The sequence below is a fragment of the Rhinolophus hipposideros genome (genome assembly GCF_964194185.1).
Source record: "Rhinolophus hipposideros genome assembly, chromosome: 19".
NCBI classification, from domain to species: Eukaryota; Metazoa; Chordata; class Mammalia; order Chiroptera; family Rhinolophidae; genus Rhinolophus; species Rhinolophus hipposideros.
In genome coordinates this window covers 4,250,447-4,277,560 of record NC_138065.1, presented here as the reverse complement: position 1 = coordinate 4,277,560, position 27,114 = coordinate 4,250,447, and the positions used below count along the sequence as shown (strand labels likewise).

General features: G+C 45.1%; 1 protein-coding gene across 5 annotated transcripts in view; it reads left to right on the top strand.

Moving 5' to 3' along the window:
• Window positions 1–27,114, top strand: part of PIP5K1A (phosphatidylinositol-4-phosphate 5-kinase type 1 alpha) — a 32,459-nt gene that overhangs the window by 823 nt on the left and 4,522 nt on the right. Inside the window, exons 2-14 of one of the 5 annotated variants that reach the window (XM_081026855.1) lie at window positions 8,343–8,381; window positions 14,536–14,567; window positions 16,140–16,220; window positions 18,068–18,198; window positions 18,612–18,729; window positions 18,912–19,064; window positions 19,806–20,105; window positions 22,719–22,924; window positions 23,620–23,703; window positions 24,506–24,554; window positions 24,728–24,812; window positions 25,843–25,989; window positions 26,183–26,312. In XM_081026855.1, coding sequence (XP_080882981.1) covers window positions 8,343–8,381; window positions 14,536–14,567; window positions 16,140–16,220; window positions 18,068–18,198; window positions 18,612–18,729; window positions 18,912–19,064; window positions 19,806–20,105; window positions 22,719–22,924; window positions 23,620–23,703; window positions 24,506–24,554; window positions 24,728–24,812; window positions 25,843–25,989; window positions 26,183–26,312 — 1,555 coding nt within the window. Of the gene's footprint in view, window positions 1–530; window positions 669–8,342; window positions 8,382–14,535; window positions 14,568–16,139; window positions 16,221–18,067; window positions 18,199–18,611; window positions 18,730–18,911; window positions 19,065–19,805; window positions 20,106–22,718; window positions 22,925–23,619; window positions 23,704–24,505; window positions 24,555–24,727; window positions 24,813–25,842; window positions 25,990–26,182; window positions 26,313–27,114 lie in introns of those variants that run through there. The other 4 variants (XM_081026857.1, XM_081026856.1, XM_081026859.1 and 1 more) reach the window with 4 other exon arrangements.

Sequence of the window (27,114 nt, the reverse complement as noted above, 5' to 3'; positions counted from 1 at the left end):
GCGTGAGGGAGGAAACGGCCGCGAAACCCAAGGGAGCTGAGGAGTCAGTGTGAGGCCGGTCGATTTGTGTGGGGGGTGAATTGGGTGAAAATATGGAAGAAAAGCCGTGGGACTTAACCGACGTGGAAGAGGAATGACACGCTTTCGATTGCTGGGGAGTTTAGGAAATTAGGACTTTTGTGGAGGGTGGGAGTTGATGGAGACGTCGTTTTCCTCGGAGGCTCCCCCTACGGCGTCGTTCCTTTGCGCTGGGTGCCCCCATCGTCCCACGTCCACCGGCGCGACACGTTTTACCAAACGTCCAGCCTTGACGGCTCCTCCCTCTCGACTCACCCAGTTTGGGAAGGAATACGTTTTGAAGGGAGCCTGCGGGATGTGGGAAATTAGGGTTAAAGGACCCCAATGCCAGACGGAGACGGTGGAATGGTGGAGTGTGGAGGCTGAGAGAGGGGATGTTGGGAAGCAGGCTGAGGAGGAGGGAGTGGGGGTGGCTCTGCGTGCTGTGGGGACAGACTGGGTTACATAATAGGAAACGGACTGGGAGAAGGCTCAGGCCGGGTGAGGAAGTTGGCTCTTGGAGGACGGAGCCAGGGACGACGGCGCACAGCAGTTGGAAGCCATGGAAGCCTGAGGGAGGGCTGAGGAGCCCACGAGAAAAGCAACAGATTGTGTGTAGGAGGGAAAGTGTGTGGCGTTGGGATGTGTTTTATGTGGGGGCGGGGGAGTTTGAGTCAGGAACTGTTGTAGAGCTTCCACCAGAAATGGCCGGTGTTCCGCCGTGACTGTTGCCTCTGCGCTGTAAACAGGAGAGGCGACCAGGTGGAGGGCGCTTGACGTGAGAGGTTGACATTCCTTAAGCCTGGGATTGGATCCCTGCCATGTTGGGTTGGCTAAATAGAGGGTTCCACCTTTCATATTCGGCCCAGAGGAGCTCATGAATGGTCACAAATACCTTCTTCATAAGATGCAGTTTTATTTACGTAGGTACTATTTTTAGTGTCTTGAGAGGTGATTTTTTTTGCCTTTGCTGTAAAAGCAGTAGAGGGCCAGAACCACTCATGGTGCATCCTAAGTGTGAAGAAGGATAAAGTAAAAGTGACCCGGTTTTTTTACATAGTAGCTCTTAATTTAAAATCTGTTTTCCCCTTGCTCCAATGCAAGAAAGAAGAATGGTCACGTGTGCTCTTTACACATCTTAACTATCAAGTCAGGTATTCTCTCTGTTAGAAACCAGGTTAATCTTAAGAACCACATGTTTATATCCCAAAATTTGACTCAGCCTCTAACTCATGAAAGTATTGGTCCAGGTGGGCAGATTTAAGAGTAAAAGAAAATATTTCTTTGTCACTTACTGATGCATCTTTCTCCTCTTCCATCTACTCCTGTTTCAGCCAGTTCTATCTTTCTGAGATGTCACTATTTGATATTTTTGTATATTTTTATGTTTTCCGCCAGATCTTACGGCTAGCCGTTAGTAAAATTCAGATTGTATAAATGTTTTCTCTGTTGTTTTCACCAGAAAGTCACGTTAGTTTTCAGTGGACTTCGCATGTTCTTCACTCTACTGTCTTCATATCTGAAGTCAAGGTGTAAGGATGTCTAAAAATAAATAGCTTTAGATTCCTTTTTGTAGTACTTTCTTCCACAATCGGCAGTTCCTATCCACACTAACTATTTGTATATCTTTGAAAGTAGTAACAGGTACAGAGGTAACCAGCGTGTATAGAGCTTATTTGGCGAGTCTTCACTCTCATCACGTTTTCTGGACAACCCCACATGAATACAGTATGGGACATTCCTTATTCCTTTGGCCCAGGTCTTTGCTGAGTCTGATGTCATGCGCACATCTGGGGTTCCCATCTCCTTCACGGCAAATTTCCAGGTCTCTTTGAGTGCCCAAGGGGCACGCTTCTCGAAACCCACTTCATGAATGCGCTTTGAATGTTGATGGTGGATTGTCTGGTCCCTACCTCACTGATGGCAGAATGGCCGTTCTTATTGCCACTCTTCCCTGCGGGAGCCATTCTGCCAGGCCCACATGGGAAAGCCCTCCTTCTCTGCTTCTTTGGCAAATATTGAAATAGTTGGATTAAAAAAAATGGGGAGCATTTGAGATCTTGTTCCCTGGCATATGTCATCATTTTGGCTCAAATAAACTTATAAAAATTCTCAAAAAAAGGAAAGAAAGAAAGAAAGAAAAATTCTGTTCATAAGTATTCTGGAAAACATTATGGGATTATCGTGTGTAAATACTCAGTACTGACTTTCTTCTGCATCTGCATGTTCACTTAGGTTTGGGCTTAGTAAATTTAGTAGAATAGTTCATTTCAAGGATATGTTTTTGAAGAGTATAGGATGTTTGATTCTGATTTTAAAAAAGGCTATTAAGGATGCCTTTTATTTGTGATTGAAGGAGAGCAGTGCTCTGGATGGATGGGACGTGGGGAATTACGCATCATCAGGAATAAGCGATGGTTTATGATTTCCTAAATTGTTAAAGGCTAGAAGGCTAGCCTTATAGAAATTCAAGGAAGGGTGTGTATGTACCTTTTAACCATTCTAAGACTAATTTATTGTTCTTAGGTGTTTAGCTGAACTCAAATTTTGGTGAAACTCGGAAACCCTAAAAGCAAGATTCTCCAGCAGTGTTGAAAATGGCTACAAAATAAGAATGTCAGGATTCAGGGCAGATTGATGTTTTAAATAAGCCACTCATAACCTTTGGAGGCTCAGAATCTTCTGGCATTCAAATAGGAAGGACAGGTTATTTACAACATTTGTTCCCTGCCACTGTTAAACACCGGTCTAGATTATTTCACGGTTAAACCAGAGCTGGTCTTTTATGCTGCTGACAAGTGAAATACAGAGGGTAGCACAAACCATATGCTCTGAGAGAGGTTTGACACCTTTTCCCATTGGAGTAATTGCCATGTTTGGAATTGGGGGAGACAATTATAAATAAATATCAGCTTACAGCAGCCAAGAATAAGAATAATTACACTTTGGTTGTTAATAAAAGGTGATGCAGTTTGCTGGTTAGTATCAGCTGCTTGGTGGGTAAAGGAAATGTATTCCTTCTCTTCCTTTCTCCCCCATCATCATTATTTGGACACTGGGGACTTAAAAAATAAAATCAGCCCTAATCAAGTGCTGTTGACAGTGTAACCATCTGTCACACTAACGTTACAGAGAGCCCATTTCCCTATTTGTGCTTTGACTAGTCCAGCAAGAGCTTGAAATTCCGCCACTGAGTCCCCTTTTCACTACCATGAAGGCAGTGGAAAGGGGGCAGTGTTTTGGAGACTTGATTTGAAGTTAATGGAGGAGTTAGAAAGTAAAGTTAGAACGCTACGGTGTACAATGTTCCCCTGAAATTAGAGCTGTGTGATAAAATCACGTATGACTCCCCCAAGAAAAAGAACTTGAAACCTTAGAAGATCTGAACCGGCTGCTCCTTTTGCTTCAGGCCAGAACATTTCTGAAATTATCACCCTTCACCTGTATGATTTTATCATAAGCATAACGCTTTGGAGATAACTTTACAGCTCTTCTCACCCACACTTTTTTCCCCCTTAACTACTGATGGAACCCCAGAGGACACAAGCATTTTGGCTTGGGACCTTTATAGTAGGGCAACCTCATCAGTCCTTGATTTTGGTGGCTTTGTTCTTCCCAGCAGAGCCCTACCAGTAAATGAGGCTGTAATCTGATAACTCCAAATGGTAGGGATTTTGTTGAGGGTTGTTGTCTGTGTTCTTTGTATACAGTGTAAGCCATTTGTAGGTTGATCCCCTTTCCTTTCAATTCTTCCATACTACTGAAAAGTAATGTAACTTAAATCACTTTACTGGAGCGAGAAACTGAAATTTGGAAACATAAAGATAGAACAGAAAGTCATGTAGTCAGACTATCACCAGGTAATATTTTGGTTTGATACTTTGTAAGAAGGGAGAGATTTTTCTGTTTGCTTTCTTTTCAGGGGGTTTTGGCACCCCTCCCCTCCTTTTGCGTTTGTTGCCTTGATATCTTCTGCTAGAAAACTGACATCAGAATGTCATTGTTTTTGATTAACCATTTATTTCTGCCATGGCTGCTTAAGCTTTGGACTATCAAAATAGTATGTTTTGCTTGTTAATTTCTGTGTGCTGCTCTGGGTTGATATAAAACTCTTCTGATTAATAACTGCTCAAATACGTACTAGCTAGTACATATTCTATCAACCTATTTTTCTTTATAATGGAATCTATAGCTTGTGAAGTGAACAACAGAGATAACACCAGGCCAGAGACAGAACTGGGGAGAAGGAAGGTGATTATTTGATCCTTTAAGCTGACTATTTTCTTTCAGAATTTTGGGATATTCTTGGCCATAAAGAAAGCAGTAAGACCAAAGTTGTCAGTTTCTTCTCTCTCTCTCTCTCTCTCTCTCTCTCTCTCTCTCTCTCTCTCTCTCTCTCTCCTTTTTACTAGGTGTATTTTCTTGATCAAGGGTAAAAGTATCCTTCAGGAAGTATGCTATTTTCTGATAGCCTGGCAGAGGGAATCTGTTTCTCTGTGTTCCAAACCCCAGCCCCCCATTCAGTCTCACAGTGTTTGGACTGATGGTGTTTCCTAGAGGAAACCCCTTCTGAATCCATTTCCTCTATTGCACTTCACTTCTCCACCCTTTCCTATCAAAAGAGCATTGTTCAGTTTCTACGTATGTGTTGATCCTGTTTTGTTCACATCTTTTATGTGCTACTATTCTCTTTTACTATTTTTTGTTTGAAGTCAACTTTTTTCCTCAACCGCTCCATCTTTTTAAACTTTGTCTCCAATCATTTTTCTTTTTCTTCCTGTGAAATTCCAGTTCATTTATTTGTAATGTCTGTATTCAATAGGTATTGAAAAACCTCTGATTCTGGAAAAGTCTCCATATTGTTGGAGGCTGAGGAAGACTTTGGCAGAAAGGGCAAGTTCCTACTAGAGAGTTCAATACATTTTATTATTTGTCTTGTATACTTTAGTGAGCGATACGGAATTTTAGTATATGTGCTGTGGAAGCGAACACAGCAATATGGAATAACCCCAGAAAAGCACTGCCCCAAATGATCAGTTGATGGGGAGTAGGCTAAGGAAAGGTAAGCAAGGGAAGTTGGGGGAGAGAATCGGAAGAGGTTTTGTAGGATATACACACCATTAGCTAGAGTAGAGTGGATTGGCTTTCCTTTGCAGTGCAGGTAAACAAGCCTGGGAAACGTCAAGTTTTCATGGACAAGAACCTAAAGGAATGGCAGAGAAGTGACTTGGCCATATATTTCTGATTTCCTTGCATTGGTGGGTAATTGCCTTGAAGTGCAACGTTGGGGCAATTAATGCTCATTGTGATATCATTAAAATTAGGCTTTCTCTGCTGAAACGTACATTCCAACCCAGCAAGATTCATTGCTTTTTCAAGATAGATAAAGCCAGGTTTGTACATTGCACTAGGAGATGGCAATCTGCCGGAAATCTCAGCTACCTCTTGGTCGAGGATGGCTTATCCTGGAGACTCGGGTCTTTTAAAGAAGGACTCAGATTTTCTTCGTGTTTTCAATCAAAGTTTTAGTGCCAAGAAATACATACTCAAGGCCTCCGAACCATAAAATTTGCCTTGTAGAACTAGAAGGAAGAGTTTATGCCTAGAAGGAAACGTAGAGATCTTTCACTGAACGTTCTCATTTTCCAATTTGGGAAACTGAGGTTGAGAGGTTGTTACCAGGGACAAAGCTGTTGCATAAAAGGCTGTGTGTGACCAAGATGAGTCTTCCTACATTTGTGGCTCATTCTTTGCCACCTAATTGCCTCTTAGCTGAGGTAGCTCAAACTGCTTTCTAGCTTCCAGCTTCTAGGAGTGTCCTTGCTTTTCTGACTTTTTCCTAGAGGATCCTTGGAAAACTGAAACTGATACCTGCTAGGAAACAACATTTAGCTTTTCTCTGAGATGTGGATTGGTTTCTTAATTGGCTTGGTTTAGTCCTGATTTGAGGGTGCAGTAATGGTACCTTTTTAAAAATAACACTCTCTCTTAGAGCTGTGTGCTCAGCAATACTTCTCATGAGGCAGGCTGACACTTGAGACATATTTCTGAGTGTTTTCATTTGGAGAACATCTCGTGCCTCCCCCCTGCAGGGGTATACAGTACCTCTGGCTCTCAATCTTATCAACCAAACACCCCCTAAGAGTTAGCATTTTGCTTCCAAGAAGCCTGTTGTTTGTCTCTGTGCTCTGTGTAGTAGGAATTACTGGCTACACATTTAGGTAGAGCATTGGTAGGTCTCTGGGGTTGCTTCTCTGTGACCTATTCAAACACAACTCCACTTGTCTGAGGAATGCACATCCGGCCGGCCTCTACTGTCCCCAAATTATATGCATACTTCAAACATCGAAGTCAGTCACCCACTGCCTCTTAGTTGCTAGTCTGGTGGATGATGTCATCCCATCTCCGACGGAAATGCTTCTGCTCTGAAAACACAGGGAGAGGCTCTGGTATTAAGGTCAGCTCTGTTTCGTTCCACACGCCGCGGGGAAAACAACTCTGATTTCTGAGCTCTTTACTACCTGAAAATGTCTTTGTGCAGTGATCTCTTCTTTCATGTCCAGCTCATTTCCCCCTCTGAAGTTTGCCCTTTTCACACCTTTCAGAATTATAGTGATGGGTTTTTCTCCATTTTCTCCTTCCTCGCAATTGTGAGTCTCAGTCTCCAGTGGCTTAGTAGTGGCACATTTAGGGAGTCACAGTGGTGTTTTGCCAAGTGACTAGAACCAGCCCCTCCAGTACCTGTGTCACCACAAACATAAATAGGGTGGGGCCAGAGACCAAAATGGAATGCTTCCTTAAGACGACGGTCCAGGGTTACTCAAGAGAAATGTTTTGTGACACGATGTGATGATTCGTTCGGCTTTGTAGGTTAGCAAGAATGGAGTTGTTTTCACTTTGCCACTTGACTAGTCCGATTCAGCTGTTTTCAAATTATTTTAGTAACAGTAAAGATTTCCCAGCTTATTTTCATAATTCAGAGGCTAGGTCTTTTAGATTGTTTCAAGTCTTGTCATCCTGGAGATATGCTGAAGTTAGGTACCCCTGTTTTATAGGAGAATATTGATATTCTGAAGGATACGAGAAATAAATCCCTTCTATGTGCTGATGTAGGTTTGTTTCAGGTTGAATAGGCCTCTCCAAGTAATATGTAGGAGAGAGAGTGAGTAGAGGGGTCAGGCTTATTTGTAGCTTGGGATTGTCGGCAGCATTCAAGGCATTTTCTTTTCATATTTTTCCTTCTAGTCTGTCCCTGCAGCAGCAGCATAAGAGATTTGTAATGAGCTTGAGTTAATGTGTGGTGTGGCGAGTTATATTGCTCTGTATGTGTGGGACTGTTGAGTGGTGGTTTACAGGGGAACATGGGTTATACAAGCAAAGAGAACACCCATAAAGCCACCTGGGTGTGTGTCTTTTCTTTAATTGTTAAATTATCTGTGTAATTACTTAATAGAAAATTTTTGTAGGTAAGGAAAAATAGAAATTTAAAGTTACAAAGTCATCCTAACCCCACCATCCAAGATAGTCATATTTTAACATTTTGGTGTACGATCTTTTGGCCCCCTTGCTACGTGTATAAATACATGTGAATTTTTCAAAAATATTATGTACTTTTTTGACCCTTTCCAACAACTTACTGTGACATCCTATCCATAAATACACATAAAAATTATGGTTATATATTCCATTTTATGACTACACCACAATTTATATCACCAATCCCTTGTTCATTTGATTCTTTCCAATTATAGTGTCTATTATAGTTATTATATACAGTGCTGCATTAAATATTTTTGTATATTCATCTTTGTTCACTTGGCTATTTCCTTAGGATAAATTCCCACTTCTGGGTCAAATTTTACATACTTGTTTTTAAGGCTTTTTGCTACATATTACCAAATTGCCCTCCAAAAGTGGAAGATCCTTAACTAAAATGTGTACATATTCTTTTTTTTTCTTTTTCTTAAAGATTAGAAGCCTGCGTGCAAAAGAGTTTTATACCTGAAATTTTTTTGCCAATCTGAAATCACTCTGGAGTGAAATGATTTGGGTTACAAATTCTGTGACTTGGTATTTTTCTACCAGAGCTTTTCCTTCTCTCATTTTTTGGACATTTATCTACAACTGCAAAAAACTCATCTCATGTTTCACAATGTGGTGCTGGGGCTCAGCCAGACCCTGTTCGTAATTTTGAACTTGAGAGTTTTTTAAAAAGCTATGCTTATTCTGCTATAAGCAAGTAGAACCCAGAAGTAAGTGATAACTTTCTGTTTTTCCTCATTTAGGTTCCAGCTTTCTGTGCTGTGGGGTCAAGCGTGAGAGAGGTAGATCTGATGTGTATCTGTGCTGAAGAAGCATGAGCTCGCATTCATTGGCAGCCAACTCCTCTGCCTCATAACAATTGCAGACCTTGTAGTAGTATTAGTGCACGGTCTTCTTCTGCGAAGACGGTGGCTGTCTTGTAAGCGCAATGTACTTCAGCTCCCATTTCCCTCTGCCCTTTCCAAAACAGATGCCATCTTCACACAGAAGTGTCTTTTCTCACAGTCCCATGATACACACGAATCAGTCCACTACCTTTTGTCTCCCTCGAAATCTTCCCATAGCTTCATTTCCTTTTGTTTCAGTAAATGAGTCTCCACTCTTTCTTTTCCCTCTCTGCTGTACCTCTCTCGCCCTGACTTTCCCATCTTGTAGATGGAGTTTCATAATTCACAGGGATAATAATAATTGCTTGTTTTTTATAGAATATATATAAGTGCGGTACATGACTTATTTAATTCTCATAACAGCCCTGTGAGGTACATGGTATTATTTCTCCATTTTCGACACGAGGTAACCGAGGCCTGGAGAGTTTTACTAAACTTGTCCAAGGTTACCTGGTTAGTAAATGGTGGATCTCATATTCACACCTAGGTGTTCTGATTTCAGAGCCCACATTCCTCCCCACTCTGATGTTATTGCTTCCTCACTAACCTGAAAGTTTGTGTGTGAACTAACTTGACTTAACAAATTAAATATTTGTTGTTGAGTGGGTATTGACCGAACCAGTAGTCCTTGGTGAAGGAGAGAATAGTACAGAAGGAAACTTAACCCTTCTGATTGTATAACAGCTCTCCTAAAAAAGCAACAAAATTCTGAGCTCCTCTGTGCGTAACATGTGGAGTCATGGATCATTCTTGCAGAAACTATTTTAGAAGTTAATGTGGATTTATGCCAAGGATTGGTAACTGAGGCTGCAGTCAATTCCAAGATCCCTAAAACAAAACAAAACAAAAGCATTTGCCTATCAGATGCCCTCTTTCTGTCCATTGCAGATCCAGTAATCAAGCCTTCTGCTTTTAATCAGAGCAAGTCATGGTTCCGCATACACCAAAAAGAAAACTCTCATCTGAGATGAAGGAGCCCTTTTTTTTCCCCTCTGTTAAAATTGTTGATGTCGTATTGCAAAGACAAAGGGTACTTTCCACTGCTAGTGAGGACCTACTGCTGAGTGCCCTTGTGCCTTCTTGTCCCACCTAGGCTCTCCTTGACCAGGAAGCTGAAAACAAAAGATGGTTCAGAAAAAAAGAGTTAAATTGGGGCTTAGGAATGTGGATTCCAGTTCTGGCTCTGTCGCCGCCTTTGAGCTCATCCCTTATGCTCTGTGCTTTTATTTATAAAACAGAGGGTTAGACTAAAAATCTCAAAGGCCCTTTCTGAGTGATTTTTTTTTCATAATATAAATGGTTACTGATTTTTTAGCTTGAAAATGGACCAGCATCTTTACTTGTGGCTGAAAGAGCTAAGTTTTCAACTTGTTCTACTTAAAAATCAGCTTTCATTAACAGCTATAGATTTCAGCCAGGCTGAGCACGCCCTGAGTAGAATGAAAAAAAAAAAAAATTCCCAAAGTGGGTACACCCGTGCTTCTCTAGGTCTTTCACATTTTCTTCTTTCTGCAGAGGGACTAGGCCTCAAAGTCACAGTAGTTGGCTCTGTATCATCTATTGACACACTCATAAATAAGTTACTTGAACTATTATTTTTTCTGATGCAGCCTGTTTGTCATGACTTTATTTTTTCTTTCCCGTAGAGCAACACTAGCTGGTTGTTTAAATGCTTCTTGGTCCAAGGTCGGTTCGTAAGTAGGTGTCCCCCAGTCATGAAGGAGACAAACTGTGGACATGAATTGGGCCGTTAGTATAATATAAAAACAATTGCACTGTTAGAACTTCCTCCCTAATGCTTGTTTTCGCTAGAGAAAACCTCTCAGAAAGAAGCCAGCTCAGATGAAGACGCTTGCTTATCTTATCTAGACTTGCTTTCTCCTGTGGTATTTTTTTCCCTAAACTTTCAATTATAAAACTCTTCAGACATACACAACATAGAGATAGCAGTATAATGAACTTCCACATACCCCTCTGCTAGCTTCAACAGCAACATTTGGCCAATCTTGTTGCATGTATTCTTCTCCAGGCCACGGCTCTTGCCGCCACAACCACCACCCGTCCCTGGGATGTTTTAAAGCAAACCCAGTCTTCATGTGATTTCAGCCATAAATACTTCAGAATGGATTTCTACAGTTAAGGACTCTATTTTGGAGGGGAGAGAGAAGGAGTTGAAACAATACCCACAGTTGCATTGGCACAGCTACAACATGAACAAGTTATTTAATTTCTCCTTTCAAGGACCCTGTGTCAGAAATCTTTTTAGCTTATTTTCTAATCAGCATCCAGCCAAGTTTCACACATTACATTTGGTGGATATGTCTCCTAAGTCCTTAATTAAAAATTCCCACACCCTGTAGTATTGTTTTGAGGGCTAAACAAGATCTGTTTGTAAGCTTTTAAAGGGCCATAAAAATATAAATTGTTTGGTCAGTGGAGAGAAAGAGCCCTCCTAAAAGCATTTCAGTTTAATATCGTGGTCAGCATTAAAATGAAATAGGAGAATGTGGAGATGTCCAAGTGATGAAGAAAAAAGCAGAAATAGTGTGCGTTCCTCCAGGTCAGGAACATAAAACTCTGTCCGGAGAGCCTAGCGTAATTCCTGACGTATAACTGATGATCTATAAGTAATTAAATAAATGAAAATGGGGAGGAGCTGAAAAAATTCTGCATTGAACTGCTGCTGAGATGTGTTAGGATGGAGCCAGTGAGGAGAAGCTGGTCTCAGTTTCTCTGTAGCATGTGTAGCCAAGCTGTCAGCCTCTGTACCCCCACCCTGGGGTAATGTGCTCCCCTTTCTTGTAGCACACACCACGCTTCTAGTGTGGACTGCTGATAATGTGGCCATATTAATAGTCATCCTTCCGAGTTTTGACTTAGATGGGGAAAGGCAGGTCTCACATTTGTCAGGAGAAAGCTTTTTCTCTGAGAAAAGTAAACTTTAACATTGGAACCCTTTCGTCTATTCAGTTCCCTACCCAAAAAGAGAATGACATATATGGATCATCGATGTGGATTATAAAATAACATCCTTATGAGAGTATTTTTCACAAAGATGCTAGAGAAACTTTCTGTTGATTAATATTCTGCTGATCTCTCTCTCTCTCTCTCTCTCTCTCTCTCTTCACTTCTCCTCTTCCTTCCCTTCCCTCTGTTCCTCCTGCTTGTTTTTTTTCCTTTTTCCCTTTTTCTGTACTTATAGAAGAGAAAGCTTGATTTTGAGGTGATCAGGTACCATGCTGGGGCGTCTTCAGTCTCGCAGACTTCTCAGTAGGCAGTTTCTCATTGGCAGAGCTTTGGACCTGAAATGTCACTCTGCTCTTCATTGGGTTTCTGAACCAAGCTGGATGGTCTGGCAACGTTGGTAAAATTCTTTAGGTATTTTTCTCCTCCCTTTCGTCCTTCTTTGGTAGGTTGGAGCTCTGATCTGTGCCCAAGGGGCAAAACTTCAGGCAAGGAAGAGAGTGAGCCTTGGATCCTGATTCTCCTCCTCCCTGTGTTACTTGGTCTGATTATTATCATTAATATTTAAACCCCAGTATCTTTCTGACTGCCTCAGTTGGCACTAATCCCTGCTTTACAGTTGCAGATAGCTAAGCAATTGGCACCAAAATTCCACTGATAAGTCCACTCGCCCTCGTTCTGGGTGCTTTACAGGAGTTAGTAGCCCTAGAGCTACATGTTTGTGTGATAAAACTAGGGGAGATAGCAAAGTAAGAAAGCCCCAAACCCACTCTGCTTTAAATCACTTACCTGCTTTTCCCCCCATTTCTTAACTTTGTCCAGTAACTCCTTGCAAACAGACAAGGTTATTTTCTAGGTGAGACTGTCAGACGAGGACTGGATGTTGGCTCTTCTTGGTTCTGTCAGATCCCTTCCACACCTTCTCTCTGAGGTAAAAGAGGAAGGGATCGGCCAGGCACTGACCAAGAAGTCCAGAAGCAGTATTTGTCTTCTCAACTGAAAGCATCCCGATTTCGTCACAGAGAATCACTGATTCTAGAGTTGTGTGTGTGCACTTTCGGGGGGTGGGGTGGGGAAGCTGAGGGGTTGGGGAGGAGCAAGTACTTTGCGACACTAATTAGAATTTCACAAAGGCCTGGGTAATTGAACTTTACACCTTGCTGTGGGCCCAGCTTTGCTCTCGCATTAGCGATCACATATGACAACATGTTTGTGTAGCACTTTACAGTCCGTAAAGTACTTTGATTTAGCTTAGCTCATTTAATCTTTGTATAACCTAATACAGCTTCCTCTTTTAGTGAAATATCCAGAACAGTTTGCTGGGTGTAACAGGAATTTGAACCCAGGCCTTCTGACTTTTAAATAGCTCAGCATGTTGACTTGCTCTTGGCTACAAGGTTGTAACATATAAACGGTTTGGCTATCTTTTTGTTGGTGGACACCTCCAATTTTGCAGTAAGTCAGGAGCAGTGTTAATTATAAATCTGAGTCATCCTGGCTTGTTTGTTCCTTGGAAGCGTTAGTTTAGGGTTCCAGTCCTAATTTTCCTGGTCTTTCACCAGCTCAAGTCGACCTTATTGACGCTGGACCACCCTACAAACGGGGTAGATTATTGGGCTCTGATGTTTGCCCCATTTTCTGGGTCATTTTATTTAGCATGTCTTCCTAACAGTGAGGTGACATTTCCTTGCCTCCTTTTTGGGGAGAGAAATGAAAACCATCTGTTCCCCATTTTTTGCCACCCTGACTCACCACGAGGAAGGAAATTTTGCTGCTCTGCTTGTTGGTACTAGAAATACTGGGTCTTTGGCCTTTGTACTACTAAGTGCTTTGTACTTTGGCCTTTGTACTGCTAAAGACTATCACAGCTATTCCTGTGAGCCCAGTTAGAGTCTGGAATTCTCGGGGCACTTGATCATTTGTCTTAAACAGTCATAATTAGGGATTTACCTGATTGTCCCATGTGTCTGTGTTGCTGCCTCACCATTAATCCTTATATGTGGATGGGAACTGGGGTCTTCTGCTCAGGTATTGATTTACAGGATTGAAGATTCATCCCATTTGGACTCCCTTTTTTACTTTTCTTTGATATGGATGTTCTTTATTCCCTTTGAATTCTTTAGATCTAGATTGAAATGGTATATCAGTAAGATAGAGGCCAACATTCTCCAGTGTGAAAAGGGAAGGACGGTTTGTCATCATGTGTCTCCGGCATGATAATGGAAGGTTATGGGGATGGCAAACCCTTAAGAATTGACTTACCCTGTCAGAGCAGATTTTTCTACAGATACGGTCTTTTAGTCACTTTCTACACATACTTATTCTTGAAATCTTTCCTAAGTTTAAATGGGTAAAAGTCATAAATAATAATTACGAGATTTAACTACACACTTATCTTACACATCTTCACTGGTTAAATATTTCGTAAGTAAAACTTAACATTAGTAAGTAAGAAATGCCAACAAATTCCTGTTGAGTTTGCAGCAGAAATCAAGACGAGGCTATAGGGATGCAGAATCCGTTTCTGCCTGCACTGAATGCCTTTTCATTATTTTGACATTGCGTTTTCTCCTCCTCAGCCTCCTCGTCTCCACAGATCAACTCTTTACCTTTTTTTCTGAAATGATAGAGGAATAAAATCTCCGTAATAAGCTCCAAAAGTTCTTAGCCTTTCAGGTCTAGAGGAAAACTGAATCAAAGCCCAGACTTTCCAGTGTCTCGGGGATGTCTTACGCCCTTTCTCTTTCAGCCGTGGGGTCAGTGTGGTCCTCTGACTGATGTTAGACGTATTAAGAACAGATATATTTCCCAGAACAAACGTGAATACTGGAGTAAGAAAAGGTACTGGGACAGAATGGAATGTGCGTAAGGGCTCTGTGGGCACGAAGGAGGGAGAGGAAGGACATTTAAAAAAATCTCTCCAAAAGGATCTGGTATCACAGAGCAGGAGGCAGGAAGCTCATGGTCAGGTCTAGTTGGACTCAGACGCTGATTCTTTCAGTGTGCGTGGTGCAGACTGTGTGTGTGTGTGTGCGTGTGTGTGTGTGTACACACTTATGATTGTGTTTTGTTTATTTTTGAACAGCATCTGGAGTCAAGAGATCCACAACATCTGAGGTAAGTTGCATATTGCTATGACGACTCTAAAACTTTAATTCTGGGATAGGAAGATAGCTCTTTACGACCTTTGCTTTCCCCCACTTGAGTCTGGGAGCTAGACAGGGTTCTTACATCTCTTTGGTAAGCTAGAAATTACACAGCTCTCCTGTTGCAGTTTGGTATGGATGTTAACACAAGCTCATGTATTGAGCATTTTGTAATGTAGCTAATGCAATGTACCAAAGAGTAAATAATGTACCTGAGTGCCCTTTGAGGGAACCCTTAATCTAATCCTGCAGACAGCTCCTGTGAGGGAAGAGCTGCTGTTGTTATCCTTGTTCTACACATGAAGGAAGTGAGGGTAGAGCTTCCATAGCTTGCTCAAGGTCACACAGTTAAGTGGGATTAATAAATGGGGGACTGAAACCCAGGCAGTGCAACACTAAAGGCCACTCGCGTGTTTTGCTGTTACTGCCTCCTGGTTGCGTAGCTCCCGGGAATTGGAATAACTTCTTTTAACGATACAGAAACTATTCACTTCCAAAGTTTTTCTTTTCTGTACAAAATAGTTTCCATTTGCTTAACTTTCTTCCCACAGAGTATTTTCCAACCCGCTGCTTCCTTCTTGCCTCTCTCCTGGGTTTTGTGATGGGGACGGGATCTCAGAATGCGGGCCCTTTTTGCCTGAGATTTTAGGCTTTTTTCTGAGAACATCTTCCAGGATCTGTCAGGATATATACTGGGGTTTTTCTGGCACTAAGTGCCTTAGCGAGAAGAGTAGAGCTTGCCGATCAGGCCCTAAGATCACGACATCCTCCTTCCACTTGTGTTTTTGCCTTCTGGCTTACTAACTGACTTAATGGGTGTTGACGTCATGACGAGGACCTTTCTGTTGTGCTGGCATCTTGGCCGTGGGGAATAGCCCCCGCAGGCTCTGCTCTACTGGTTTTACTCCCTGCTTATTTCAGGGGCTGTCCTGTGAGTTGGATGCAAAGCCATATCACGTTCTCAGGAATCTTTTCGAGGCTCTGCGGCCCCTATCTCAGGGCGGTCGTCTTACTGCCTCAGTCTTTTAATTCCTGGCTTCACATACTTTCATTTGCCAGTGGCTGGGTCATTTCTGCTGGTGCTCTCTGTTTGAGCAAGTAGTGTTCAGACTGGGTTGAAGGTTAGAGGGGTAGTAATTTCTGAAAGGAAGCTGGTGAAAAAAGGCATCTCTGGAACTCTACTTCTAACCTGTCTCGCTTTTGTGAACTGAGGTTTACCCTTTTTTTCTGGGACTATTTCTTCTCTTGTTCCTACTTTCCTTTAATGATACTCATTGTCACTTTGTATGTCATCTTTCTGAGGACCCAATATGAAATATGTGTCCCTTGGAGTTTTTTTCTGTGTCCCCCTTTCAGCCAGTTAATTCGTTGGGAAGCAGCCCTGTAGCCATATGTTTGCGTGGGATGGATCTTCTGAAGATTTTGAAAATGTTCATAACCTAAAAGAAGGGTGTGTTGGTTTGTTCTGTTTTGATGTACTACCATGGTAGCTGTTTGGTTTATTGTGTGGGGATTATATACTAATCTTGGCTCTTCTTTTTAGGTGTCTTATGCCTCTGGCATGCCCATTAAGAAAATAGGCCACCGAAGTGTTGATTCCTCAGGAGAGACAACATATAAGAAGGTATGTCTGGGTGGAACCCTTTCATCTTACTCCAGGAAGGAATAATAATTCTGTCCCCTTGATATTCTCCATATCCTGTCCCGTTTCTTGCTATCCTAAGCCTTTGCACAATAGCTATCATACAACTTGGACTTCAGACTTCACAAAGGGTGAAGTGAATTTTCTCCCATCTGTATGTGTGTGTGCAAATGAGGATGTGCTTAATGGACAAATGTAGTATTGGATACTATTTATTTCACGGAGCTGGAGAAATTGGGTTTTCCTGTTACATATAAACATGTAGCAAGGCCCGCAGGCCATTCTTCCCTCGCTACAGGGAAGCAGGTCTCTTGAAGTCTTTCTGTCTTTCCTCCAGTACCTGGATGTACGTAAAATCAAGGCCAGACCCCCCCCAGCCTGGTAATACAGCAGGTCGGATGTTTTTCTTTCTGTGTGTGTGTGTGTTTTGATAGATTGTAGTTTCAGCAAGTGACTAGGGCCTAGAACACCTGCTTTTTGAGCTTTTAAATGAGTTGGAAAGATAGAAGTAATAGCCAAGAACAGAAAATTGAACTGGTGAAGAGAACAGGAGAACAGCATGTTGGGGTGGTCCTGATTCTTCAGTTCTGGACTAATTTGGAAACGCTCAGGTTTCTCAATGGGCAGTATGCAGAGCAGGCGCACATAAATTTTCTTGTGTCTGTTCTCTGCCTATGTTGCATTGTCCCCAGTAATGGAGGTGGCCTGACTCCTTCTCAGTCAGGGACCTGACTCCTCAGCAATGCGCTGTGAATGTCAATTCAACAGACATTTATTGAGCTCTTTTTATGTGCTGAACATTGAGACAAAAAGATAAGTTCCTAGTCTAATTGGAGAGGCAGACGCTTTAAAGAAAAATACTAGTTATAAGTTTAATGCCCAATGAGGACTAAGTAGAAATGTAATAACTGGTGAGGGTTAAGGATGAGGGAAATCATTTAGAACAAAACTGTCCAATAGAACTTTCTACAGAGATCGAAGTGCTATTATCTGTGTTACTCAAGATGGCAGCCACGAGTCATGCTTGAATGTGGCTAGTAAGACTGAAGAAGTGAACTTTTAATTGAATTTTAATTAACTTAAAGTGAAACAGCCATTGTGGCCGGTGGCCACTGGATGGACAGCACAGATCTGAGTGATGCGATATTTTTCCGTGGGATTCGAAGGCTGGATTGTAAGACGGGGGCTCGTGCATTTGTATTTTGACCACAGTATGATCATTTTAAGTCTAAGTACTTCTCTTAGGAATTGAGGCTTTTCAGGCTTGCTTCTTCAGTTAGGAGGGTTATCTCGTTGTTTTCGTTTTTCTTTTTCCTTCCACTGTATTGTCCTTAGGACACCAGTCAGGCGCTGCCTTAGAGAACTGAAGTTATAGCCCGGCAGTCATATCAATCAGAATATGTGTTAATTTTAGTTACATTCTCTATCAGATGAATGAAATGTTTCCAGGGTCCCAGATACTCTGGGGGAAGGAACTGTTGGAGTGAGACCTACCATTGTTCTCTCAATACAATGTATCTTCCAAATGTAGGTATGGGTAGCAGGGAACACCTTGGCTTGCAGGGGCTGACTAGGACGGTCCCACCTTTGCTACTCTGTGTCTTTGTGTCCTTCCATTCTTTGCCAGGCTGAACCCCAATGGAAAGCATGGGAAGGGGCAAACTGGATTGCCGCAGTTTAATCTGACCTTCGACTAGAAGGGCATTTGCTTTCGACTACTCCTGGCTCTTCCCTCCTGAGCTTTTATTGCTGTGATCAGCAATACTACTATCAACAATAATTATCAGCAATAATACTAGAAACTTCCTCTGTTTTTGTTTCATTTTCAGACAACCTCATCAGCCTTGAAAGGTGCCATCCAGTTAGGCATTACTCACACCGTGGGGAGCCTGAGCACCAAACCAGAGCGGGATGTCCTCATGCAAGACTTCTACGTGGTGGAGAGTATCTTCTTCCCCAGGTACAGATGCTCGTGTCCAGGCTCAGGGCCTGGAAAGGGGAGCTTTTTCATACCAACCTCAACAGTTGTAGGGCTTCAGGTCCAGTTTAAACCTGAACATGTGCCCAGTCCTTAGCCTGATCTTAATCAGGGTGCTGTAGACTAGAATTTGGGGAGCAGATGCTATCCTTGGATGCCTCTGTGAGCCTCTGGCCTGTGCAGTGAGCCCTAAAAACCAATTCCATGCACTTGATAAGAGGCAGTGTTATTCCTTGTGCCCATGTTTTAATCCCAATGTTGTGCCCCTGACCCACTAAGTAACTGACTCATTTTACCCGTCTGGTCGTCTCGGGGGGATATATTGACCTGCCTCTGGGTGAGTGTTGAATGTTTTCCCCGCGTGGATAAGTTCTGGCTTCTATTTGACCCCACAGCGAAGGGAGCAACCTGACCCCTGCCCATCACTACAATGACTTTCGGTTCAAGACCTATGCACCTGTTGCCTTCCGCTACTTTCGGGAGTTATTTGGTATCCGGCCTGATGATTACTTGGTAAGCTTCCGGTTCTCATGACCCTGTGACTCCAGTATCAGAGGGACCCTCCTGAAGGAAGACCCTCTCTCTCCGTAGCCTGGCTCTGGCTTTTCTTTAGAACAGAATTGCATCTGTAGTTCGTTTCTGCATGGGCAGCCCCTGATATTTCTGAACTTTTTGCTCTTCTCTCTGGGCCCCAGTACTCCCTCTGCAGTGAGCCGCTGATTGAACTCTGCAACTCTGGGGCCAGTGGTTCCCTCTTCTACGTATCCAGTGACGACGAATTCATCATTAAAACGGTCCAGCATAAAGAGGCAGAGTTTCTGCAGAAGCTGCTTCCAGGATACTACATGGTGAGGAGAAGGGAGCTGGCCGCCTGTGCTCCCCACTGCTCTCCACGACAGAGCTGGGGAGGCGATCTTCCGTGGGGCGAGCAGTGGCAGCGACTGTCTGCGGAATAGAGTTCATCTTTGTGCTTTCCCCCCATCTTTTTGCCTGTCTGTGGCTAAAGGGGGTTTTATTCACCTGTCCTATTTTAAGGGGGTTTTGTTCACCTGTCCTATTTTAAGGGGGTTTTGTTCACCTGTCCTTAGCCTGTCCTACCCAAGGCAAGATTCAGTGAAGATTTTGATTTCTGTTCTTAGTGCAGCTCCTAGAGTGGAAGATGAGGTTGGTTACTTCTCTCGATAGTACTCTGTCCACTTTTACTCTGACCGATTGCTTTTGTAGGTTCTGGAGAAGTTAGGGAGCTTTCCTTGGCCTCCCATCACAGTCAGGAATACACTAAACCAAGGGCTAAGGGGTCCGACTTTTTCAGGACTGGCTTCCCTTAAACCTCTCCGGAGGAATATATCATCATGCCTTCAGTATCCTGCCTGGTTACTGTATTGGAGGGTCTGTGGCTCAGGGTGCTGGCGATGCCCTCGTGAGGTGCACTGGGAAATTGTAAACAAATGCTGTGTGAGCTTACGGGCAGACCAGCAGTACCTGAAGCCCAGGTTATGGATGTGGAAGGTAGGTGGCAACGTTTGCCCTTGAGTTTCCCTGAACATCAGCTGAGTTGCTCTCCTACTTCTTTATTTTCGTGCCCTCAGAACCTCAACCAGAACCCCCGGACTCTGCTCCCTAAGTTCTACGGGCTGTACTGTGTGCAGGCGGGCGGCAAGAACATCCGAATCGTGGTCATGAACAACCTCCTGCCACGCTCGGTGAAGATGCACATCAAATACGACCTCAAGGGCTCCACCTACAAACGGCGGGCTTCCCAGAAGGAGCGAGAGAAGCTTCTGCCCACCCTGAAGGACCTGGACTTCTTACAGGACATCCCCGACGGCCTCTTCCTGGACGCCGACATGTACAACGCTCTGTGTAAGACCCTGCAGCGCGACTGTCTGGTGAGTGGCACGTTTCCTCCCCTCCCTCAGTCACTGAAGCAGCTGGGTGGTTCTTAGGCATCGAACCTGTGGGAGATGGGCGCTGTTCCTTCGTGCCATATGCCCCAGACTTCAGTTAAAATAATTTTTACATTAGGGCATTGCTACACCTTTGCGTTTCCTTCCTCCCTGTTTATCCTCCCGCACCTGGCTGTTTTCCCTTCTCTGCGTGCCCTGCGCCCCATAGTCCTGCATTGTTCTTACAGTCATACCAGCAGTATCGTTCCTCAGGTCTTGGTTTTACCTGCCAAATCCGAATTTGTATCTTGGAAGCCGGGTGCTATTGAAGAAAATCACACAATTGTGTGTATGGGCATCTCTACTGATGTCTGATGTCCAACTTCCCCCGGGCCCTCAGTGCTTTCGTCAGTCCAGTTCCTGTTTCTCAGAGATTTCAGATGATGGGCACTCCATTCAAACCTTTTCTTTTTTTTAGTTAAAAAAAAACCCACTAAATTTATTGGGGTAACGTTAGTTAATAACATTATATAAATTTCATATTATACAACTTTGTAATATGACACCTGTACACTATTATGTGCTCACCACGTGAAGTCTCGTTTCCTTTCCTCACGGTGAATCTGACCCCCTTTACCCTCCCTGTCCTCCCCCACGCCACCTTCCCCTCTGATAACCACCATTCTGTTGTCTGAATCTGAGTTTTTGTTTGTTTCTTTTATGTTTGTTATGTCAAACCTTTTTTTTGAACTCTCATTCCCCAGCCTTGTTTCTCAACAAACCATCTCAGCTTTCTGTTCCGTGCCAGCCCTCTATTCCAGTACTGACCCCATCACCAATTTATAAATATGTCTGACCCCAACCATCCTTTATCTCCTTTCTTCCCGACTTGGTGGCTTTAGTCCCTTTTGTCCTCTAGGTCCATTTCCTTTTCTTTAGGATCCTGCTTCCTACCGTGTTTCCCCGAAAATAAGACCTAGCCGGACCATCAGCTCTAATGCGTCTTTTGGAGCAAACATTGATATAAGACACGGTCTTATTTTAATATAACGTAAGACTGGGTTTTTATAATATGTGACGTGAGGTGATAATACTGTAAACCGGGTCTTACATTATTTTTGCTCCGAAAGACGCATTAGAGCTGATGGTCCGGCTGGGTCTTATTTTCGGGGAAACATGGTAACTTGCTTCCTTTCCCTGTTCAGCCTTTACTGTTTTCTTTCTACGTACAAACAAGCTTACCTGTTTGAAGGTTAGGAGCATTTTTTTCAGTGCTTCCATCTCCCCTTTGCCTTTCTCCTCCTGTTCCTGCCTCAGCCCACGGTGCCTGGCTTCTGCTCACACCACTTCAGCTAAACCACTTTCCAGTGACTACCCAGAGGCCAAATAGGCCGCCTCAGTCCTTTCTTGAATTTTCTGAAGCGTTTGGCAGTTGATTATTTCCACTTAATATACATTCTTTTGGTTTTTGAGACACCTTTCCCTATTGATTTTTCTACATCTATAATTGTTTTTTCTCGAACTACTTTTGTAGGATCGTCTTCCTCTGTTCAGTCCGTAGTGTCTACCCTTGCCCTTCTTCACTTACTCTGGCTCTACTCCAGGATTAGACCTATTTCACTTCAGTTACTTCGGTTGTAAGGACTGGTGACATAGTGGAGCAGAGGGTTTTTCCCAAACTGTACAGAAGAATCAGTCATGCGCGCTCTTCATCCCTTTCTCCACCGACCAACCGAAACGGCTGAGCTGCAGCACCAGAGTGAGCTTCTGGAGCTGTGGGAGTAAACCCTTTGCCCCTGTTCTGGGGTGGAGAGAGGGTCGGGAACTACAGGATACCATCCCGGCTCCTTGCTGTGACATTAGACCTGTCCTTGTCCTGCCTCTGCCGACCTCTCGCATTTGCCACACTGTCCTTTGCATTCTGTGTTCTAGCAAGATGGTACCTCCCTGCACAGAAGGTGCTGGCTCAGGCCTCCAGCCTGGCGGTGTTCCTTCCTTCCTTATGCACTTGGCCTTATTTTCTCTCCAGTTTATGCTTCACAAACCTGTGTGTGTGTCAGTCATGGAAGCACTTCCATTGTTGCACATAGTGGACTGTGTTGTATTTATTTTTACATTTGTTTATTTTCTTAAATTATCCTTAAGGGCAGAAACTCTCTTAAGTGTCTCTGTGTCCCCAAAAGCACATGCTGGGGATCCAGTACAGACTGAACTAAATTGACACTGGCCGTATAAGGTCCTGCCACAGATCTGCTGTCACGAAACATACTTTTACAGACCCTCCTCGGGGAGTCTTCACAGCACAAATATGTATTGTTCCCTTGAGGAGGTAATGCTCTTTTCATGAAGAGAGACAAGGAAAGAACAAAGAGGGTCTTACGAGCTAGGCAGTGGCCTAATTTGTGTTCCTCAAAGGAAAGAAAGCTGAGGGGACGTAGATGAAGGGTGACCAGCGGAGGCTGATACGCTCTTCTCCAAGGAGTGGGCGGGACAAGGGGGATTCTGTGGTCAGCCCTGGAGGTTTGCTCTCAAGAAGAATTGGGTCAGGAAAGCTGTGAGATCCTGGAAACAATCCTCCTACCTGCCAAGGCTCAGAGCCTGGTTTTCCTTCATTAGGTGCTCCAGAGCTTCAAGATAATGGACTACAGCCTCCTGATGTCCATCCATAACATAGATCACGCACAACGAGAGCCCACAAGCAGTGAGACTTGGTGCTCGGCTGACACGCGCAGACCGGCCCCCCAGAAGGCCCTCTACTCCACAGCCATGGAATCCATCCAGGGCGAGGCCCGGCGAGGGGGCACCATGGAGACCCATGACCAGTGAGTGGGCTCGGGCACCAGGAAGAGAGCGTCGGCTGGCAGCTCTGCTCCTGAGGAAGGGACCAGCGTCTGGGAGGAGTAGCCTACATTCAGAACTGTAGAGTGAGCTCTCGGAAGGACGTCAAAGTGGGCATTCGTGGTGCAGCAGGGCAGGAGGGCTGGGCGGGATGAAGACTTTGTCTGAAGTTCACATAGAGTCTTAGACACTGCCTGCACATCGTGTTAGTTTCATCAAAACAGTTTATTACGGGCCTTCCTATGGAAGGCATCTTTCTTACCAAGGGAGCGTAGTTACCGAACGACCACAGAGGCCCTCTAGGCAGTGTCCTTTTTAAGCTGTCTTTTCGTATGACTCAGGAAGCATGTCTGCGTGAGCGTGAATGTAAATGTGAAAGTACTGAGGGAGTTCAGAGTTCATGGGCGGCATTCCCAGAAGTGCCGAGGAGGGGTGATTGTAGCTTCTCGGGGGTGGAACTGCGGTGGGAGAGGCAGGCACGTGTGCGTGGTAGAGGAAGTGGGTATGACACACATGGCAGAGGGGTTCCTGGCGCGGGAGCGAGCTCTCACTCTTGCCCAGTGTTTGGAAGATGGGACGGTTACACTGAGGTCTCAGCTCCATGTCCTGATTTGGCTCGAGCTTGGGGGAGCCTGTCCCCGCCAGCCGCAGGTGTCCTCACCACGTCCTGTCTCCCCAGCATGGGCGGCATACCTGCCCGGAACAGTAAAGGAGAGAGGCTGCTGCTGTACGTCGGCATCATCGACATTCTGCAGTCATACAGGTGAGTGAGCAGCGTGCGGACCCCAGCGCGGCCGAGTGCACGCCCTGCTTGGAAGGCTTCTCACCACCTTCTTCCTGAAACAGGAACAGTGGCTGCAATGGGCTGCTTACCTCACTGGCTTTCAAACGGTGGATTGTTTCCTTGATCTTGCCTGGCTGCTGGCTTTTCCCAGCACCCCCAAACATAGCCTGTACCTCTGGAGAGCTGTCAGTCCTCGGGCGCAGCAGGGTAGCACACACCGTGTGTGTGGCGCTGAGAAATCTGAGATGAGTCATACTCCACATCGGGGTACAGCTGGAAACGTGTTCCCCTTTTCTGTGGATTAAAAACAAGGGGGGCACTGTTCTGGGAGCTGAGAGGCAGGCAGTGGTGACGAGGGTGGAGCCGGGGACCGAGGCGCCATGCCTGCCCCTGTGAGGTGTCGCGCTCCATGAGGACGCAATACCCTGGTTCACTGGTTCAGTGTTGGCCTCCAGCTGTAAGTTCCCTTCCAGCCTTGCCCATCTGTTCCTCCAGCTGTCCTTTTACAGTAAATGTTCTTTTCCCTCACTTGCCAGGGGCATGTTCACTACCTTTTCTCTGCAGGGGACAGTGGACCCCCTAGAAACACCTTTGGTCTCCATGCTGAGCTGGCACTGCCCTGTGTCCTCTGGAAAGCCGATCTAACAGTGGGAGTGCTTCCCCGGCCACTCTCCTTTTAAGTCTTTCTAGTACCATTGCCTTTTTAACTCCCTAAAATAAAAACTGGAAGGTTATTCACCGAAAAACTGTGTGACTGCGTGATGCACATTTTTCTTGGCAGGTTTGTGAAGAAGCTGGAGCACTCTTGGAAAGCTCTGGTGCACGATGGGGTGAGTAGCTGCCAGCTCAGGGCTCCCCCCAGCCTCCCTGACTTCTGAAGTGCCCTCTCAGTGTCTGTGTCATTTCGCTCGCGGGCTCTGCCCCTCAGGGCCGCAGCCCTTGGCCTCGAGGCCCTCTTGCCGGGCCTCCCATCTTGACCTGCTGCATCTCTCGTGCTCTGCAGGACACAGTGTCGGTGCACCGGCCCGGCTTCTACGCGGAACGGTTCCAGCGCTTCATGTGCAACACAGTGTTCAAGAAGGTCCCCTGTAAGTGGCTTCTGCCAGGTGGCCCCCAGTGGCTCCTTTACGCCCGGAGATGGGGGGCAGAGCACCTCTGTCCAGAGGCCTCTCCTGCTCTGCCCACGTCCCGTGAGAGCTGCTGTCCGTCCTTATGTCAGTCTCTGTCTGTCCCAGTCGTTTCCGAGTTGCTGCTTTCCCCTGGCTCTCCCTACGTGTGTCATTGAGGTGAGGGGCATTTCTGGGAAATTGGCGGGATTGCAACAAATGTGTAGTAGTGGGTGTAGGAGCCGTGCCGCAGGCTGAGCTAGGCAGAGCAGACTTCTCTGGACAGGGATCGGCAAGGATATCACGTGTTCTGTTTTCCGGTTACGTCTCCAGGGCCCAGGAGTTCTCAGACTAGGACCAAATGGCTGGAGAAGCACTTACTGATTTCTGCTTAGCAGCTGTGCTTGGTGTCTTCCCTCAGCTTTCTTGGTTGGGAAGTGCCAGTGTTCTTCTTTTCAAACCTTCCATGCTGCTGGCATGGGTAAACTGCAGCTTCTCCTTCCCGTTTCCTCCTCCCAGACTCCCTCAGGGAGGCGTACAGCCCCAGGCGTGCCTCCCAGTCTTAAGAAACATGGGAAAGTCCTTCGGAGTCTTTTCAGAGTGATATAGGGACAGTGTAAAGTATTGTCGTAGTGCTGTGTGCATGCGTACTGCGAGGACAGAGCGCTCAGGGGTCATCTGTGTCAGGCTGAAGGACTGAAGGAGCAGCGAGTTATGGAAGAGAGACCATGGCCCTGGGGGAAGCAGGCCGCTGAGACGGCGTGTAGGTGGGGGCCAGGTGTGTGTCTCCTTGCCTCTGGCTCCTCTGCTTCTTCCAAACCGAAGGGAACTGAGATGCCCCTTCCTCCGCAGAGCAGCTTGTAGAGCCCGTCTTTGTGGCCATTAACCCTTCTTCCTGCTTTGCAGAAAAACAGCTTTGGGTTTGTGTGGGGGACGCTAGTAATCTGTATCTGTGTCTTGGTGATGGTTTCCGAGGTGAGTGCTAAGTAGGCTCTCTCTCTCCCTTTTGAAGTGAAGCCTTCTCCTTCCAAAAAGTTTCGATCTGGCTCATCTTTCTCTCGGCGAGGAGCCCCCAGCGGCAACTCCTGCATTACTTACCAGCCATCGGTCTCTGGGGAATACAAGGCACAAGTGACAACAAAGGCGGAAGTGGAGCCAGGTCAGAGCCAGGGCTGGGGTCCCCATGTGAATGGGCGCTCCTCCCTTCCTTCTGAGTCCTCATCTGCCTAGCACCTCTGCTTCCCATTCCTGTCAGGAAAAGCCAAGTTGCTACATATTTTTCACTATATTCCCCCTACCCCACTTTCTCTTCTTTGTTATTTATTGATTTTCTTCCCCTTTCTTTTTTCCAGGCGTCCACTTGGGTCGTCCTGATGTTTTACCTCAGACTCCACCTTTGGAGAAAATCAGTGAGGTCTCGGCTATTCCTGACCCCTATTTCTCACCTGTAGTGCGAGAAACTTTGCAAATGCTCTCTACAAGGTTGGTTCCTTGGCTCTTTCTCCATATAATCTTCTCATCTCTCTCTTCAGGTCCTTGGGAACCTCTGTAACTCTGTTTTTTTCCAGAGATTATCGTTTGTCTTTGGCTCTTCACTAGATTTTTTTCAGGTTCCCCTTCCTTAGAACTCATCTTTAGTGATTTAGAAAAGTGTGTCAACGTCTCTGCTTCCCCCAGGAAGCCTTTGTGTGTAGACTTTTCTGGTATTCAGTCAAAATACCCCAACTAATCCTTCACGTCCTGGTGAGTTAGTAGGTGCGAGTCCCCAGCTGAGGATTTAAGGCTGGAGAGATTTCCTGGGCGGCAAAGACAATGAACAGTCAGTTGTTCAGAAGAAGCCAGTGGAAAGGTTGTGACGTAATATTGTTACCTGGTGTGTTAACCTAGTACATCATCATAAATAATCCCCATACTTAGTGGCTTCAAGTAATCTACGTCATGGTTTCTGGGGGTCAGGAGTCCGGGTGCAGCTCAGCCGGGCCCTGTGGCTAACGGGCTCTCAGAAGGTGGTGGTCAGGCTGTTGGCCAGGGCTGCGTCTCATCTGAACGCTCAGCTGAGAGTCTTCGTTTCTGAGCTCACTTACGTGGCAGGACTCGGTTCCTTGTGGGTTGCCGGCCTGAGAGCCCCGGCTCCTTGCTGGCTGTTGGCTGGGGCCTCCCTCAGTTCTTTGCCACGTGGGCATCTCCATGGGGCAGCTAAGTCAGCTGGCTTCCTTCCCTCAGTGACCAGGCAGGCGGGGGAGCGTGCACCTAAGCTGAAACCGCAGTCTTTGTCACCTAGTCT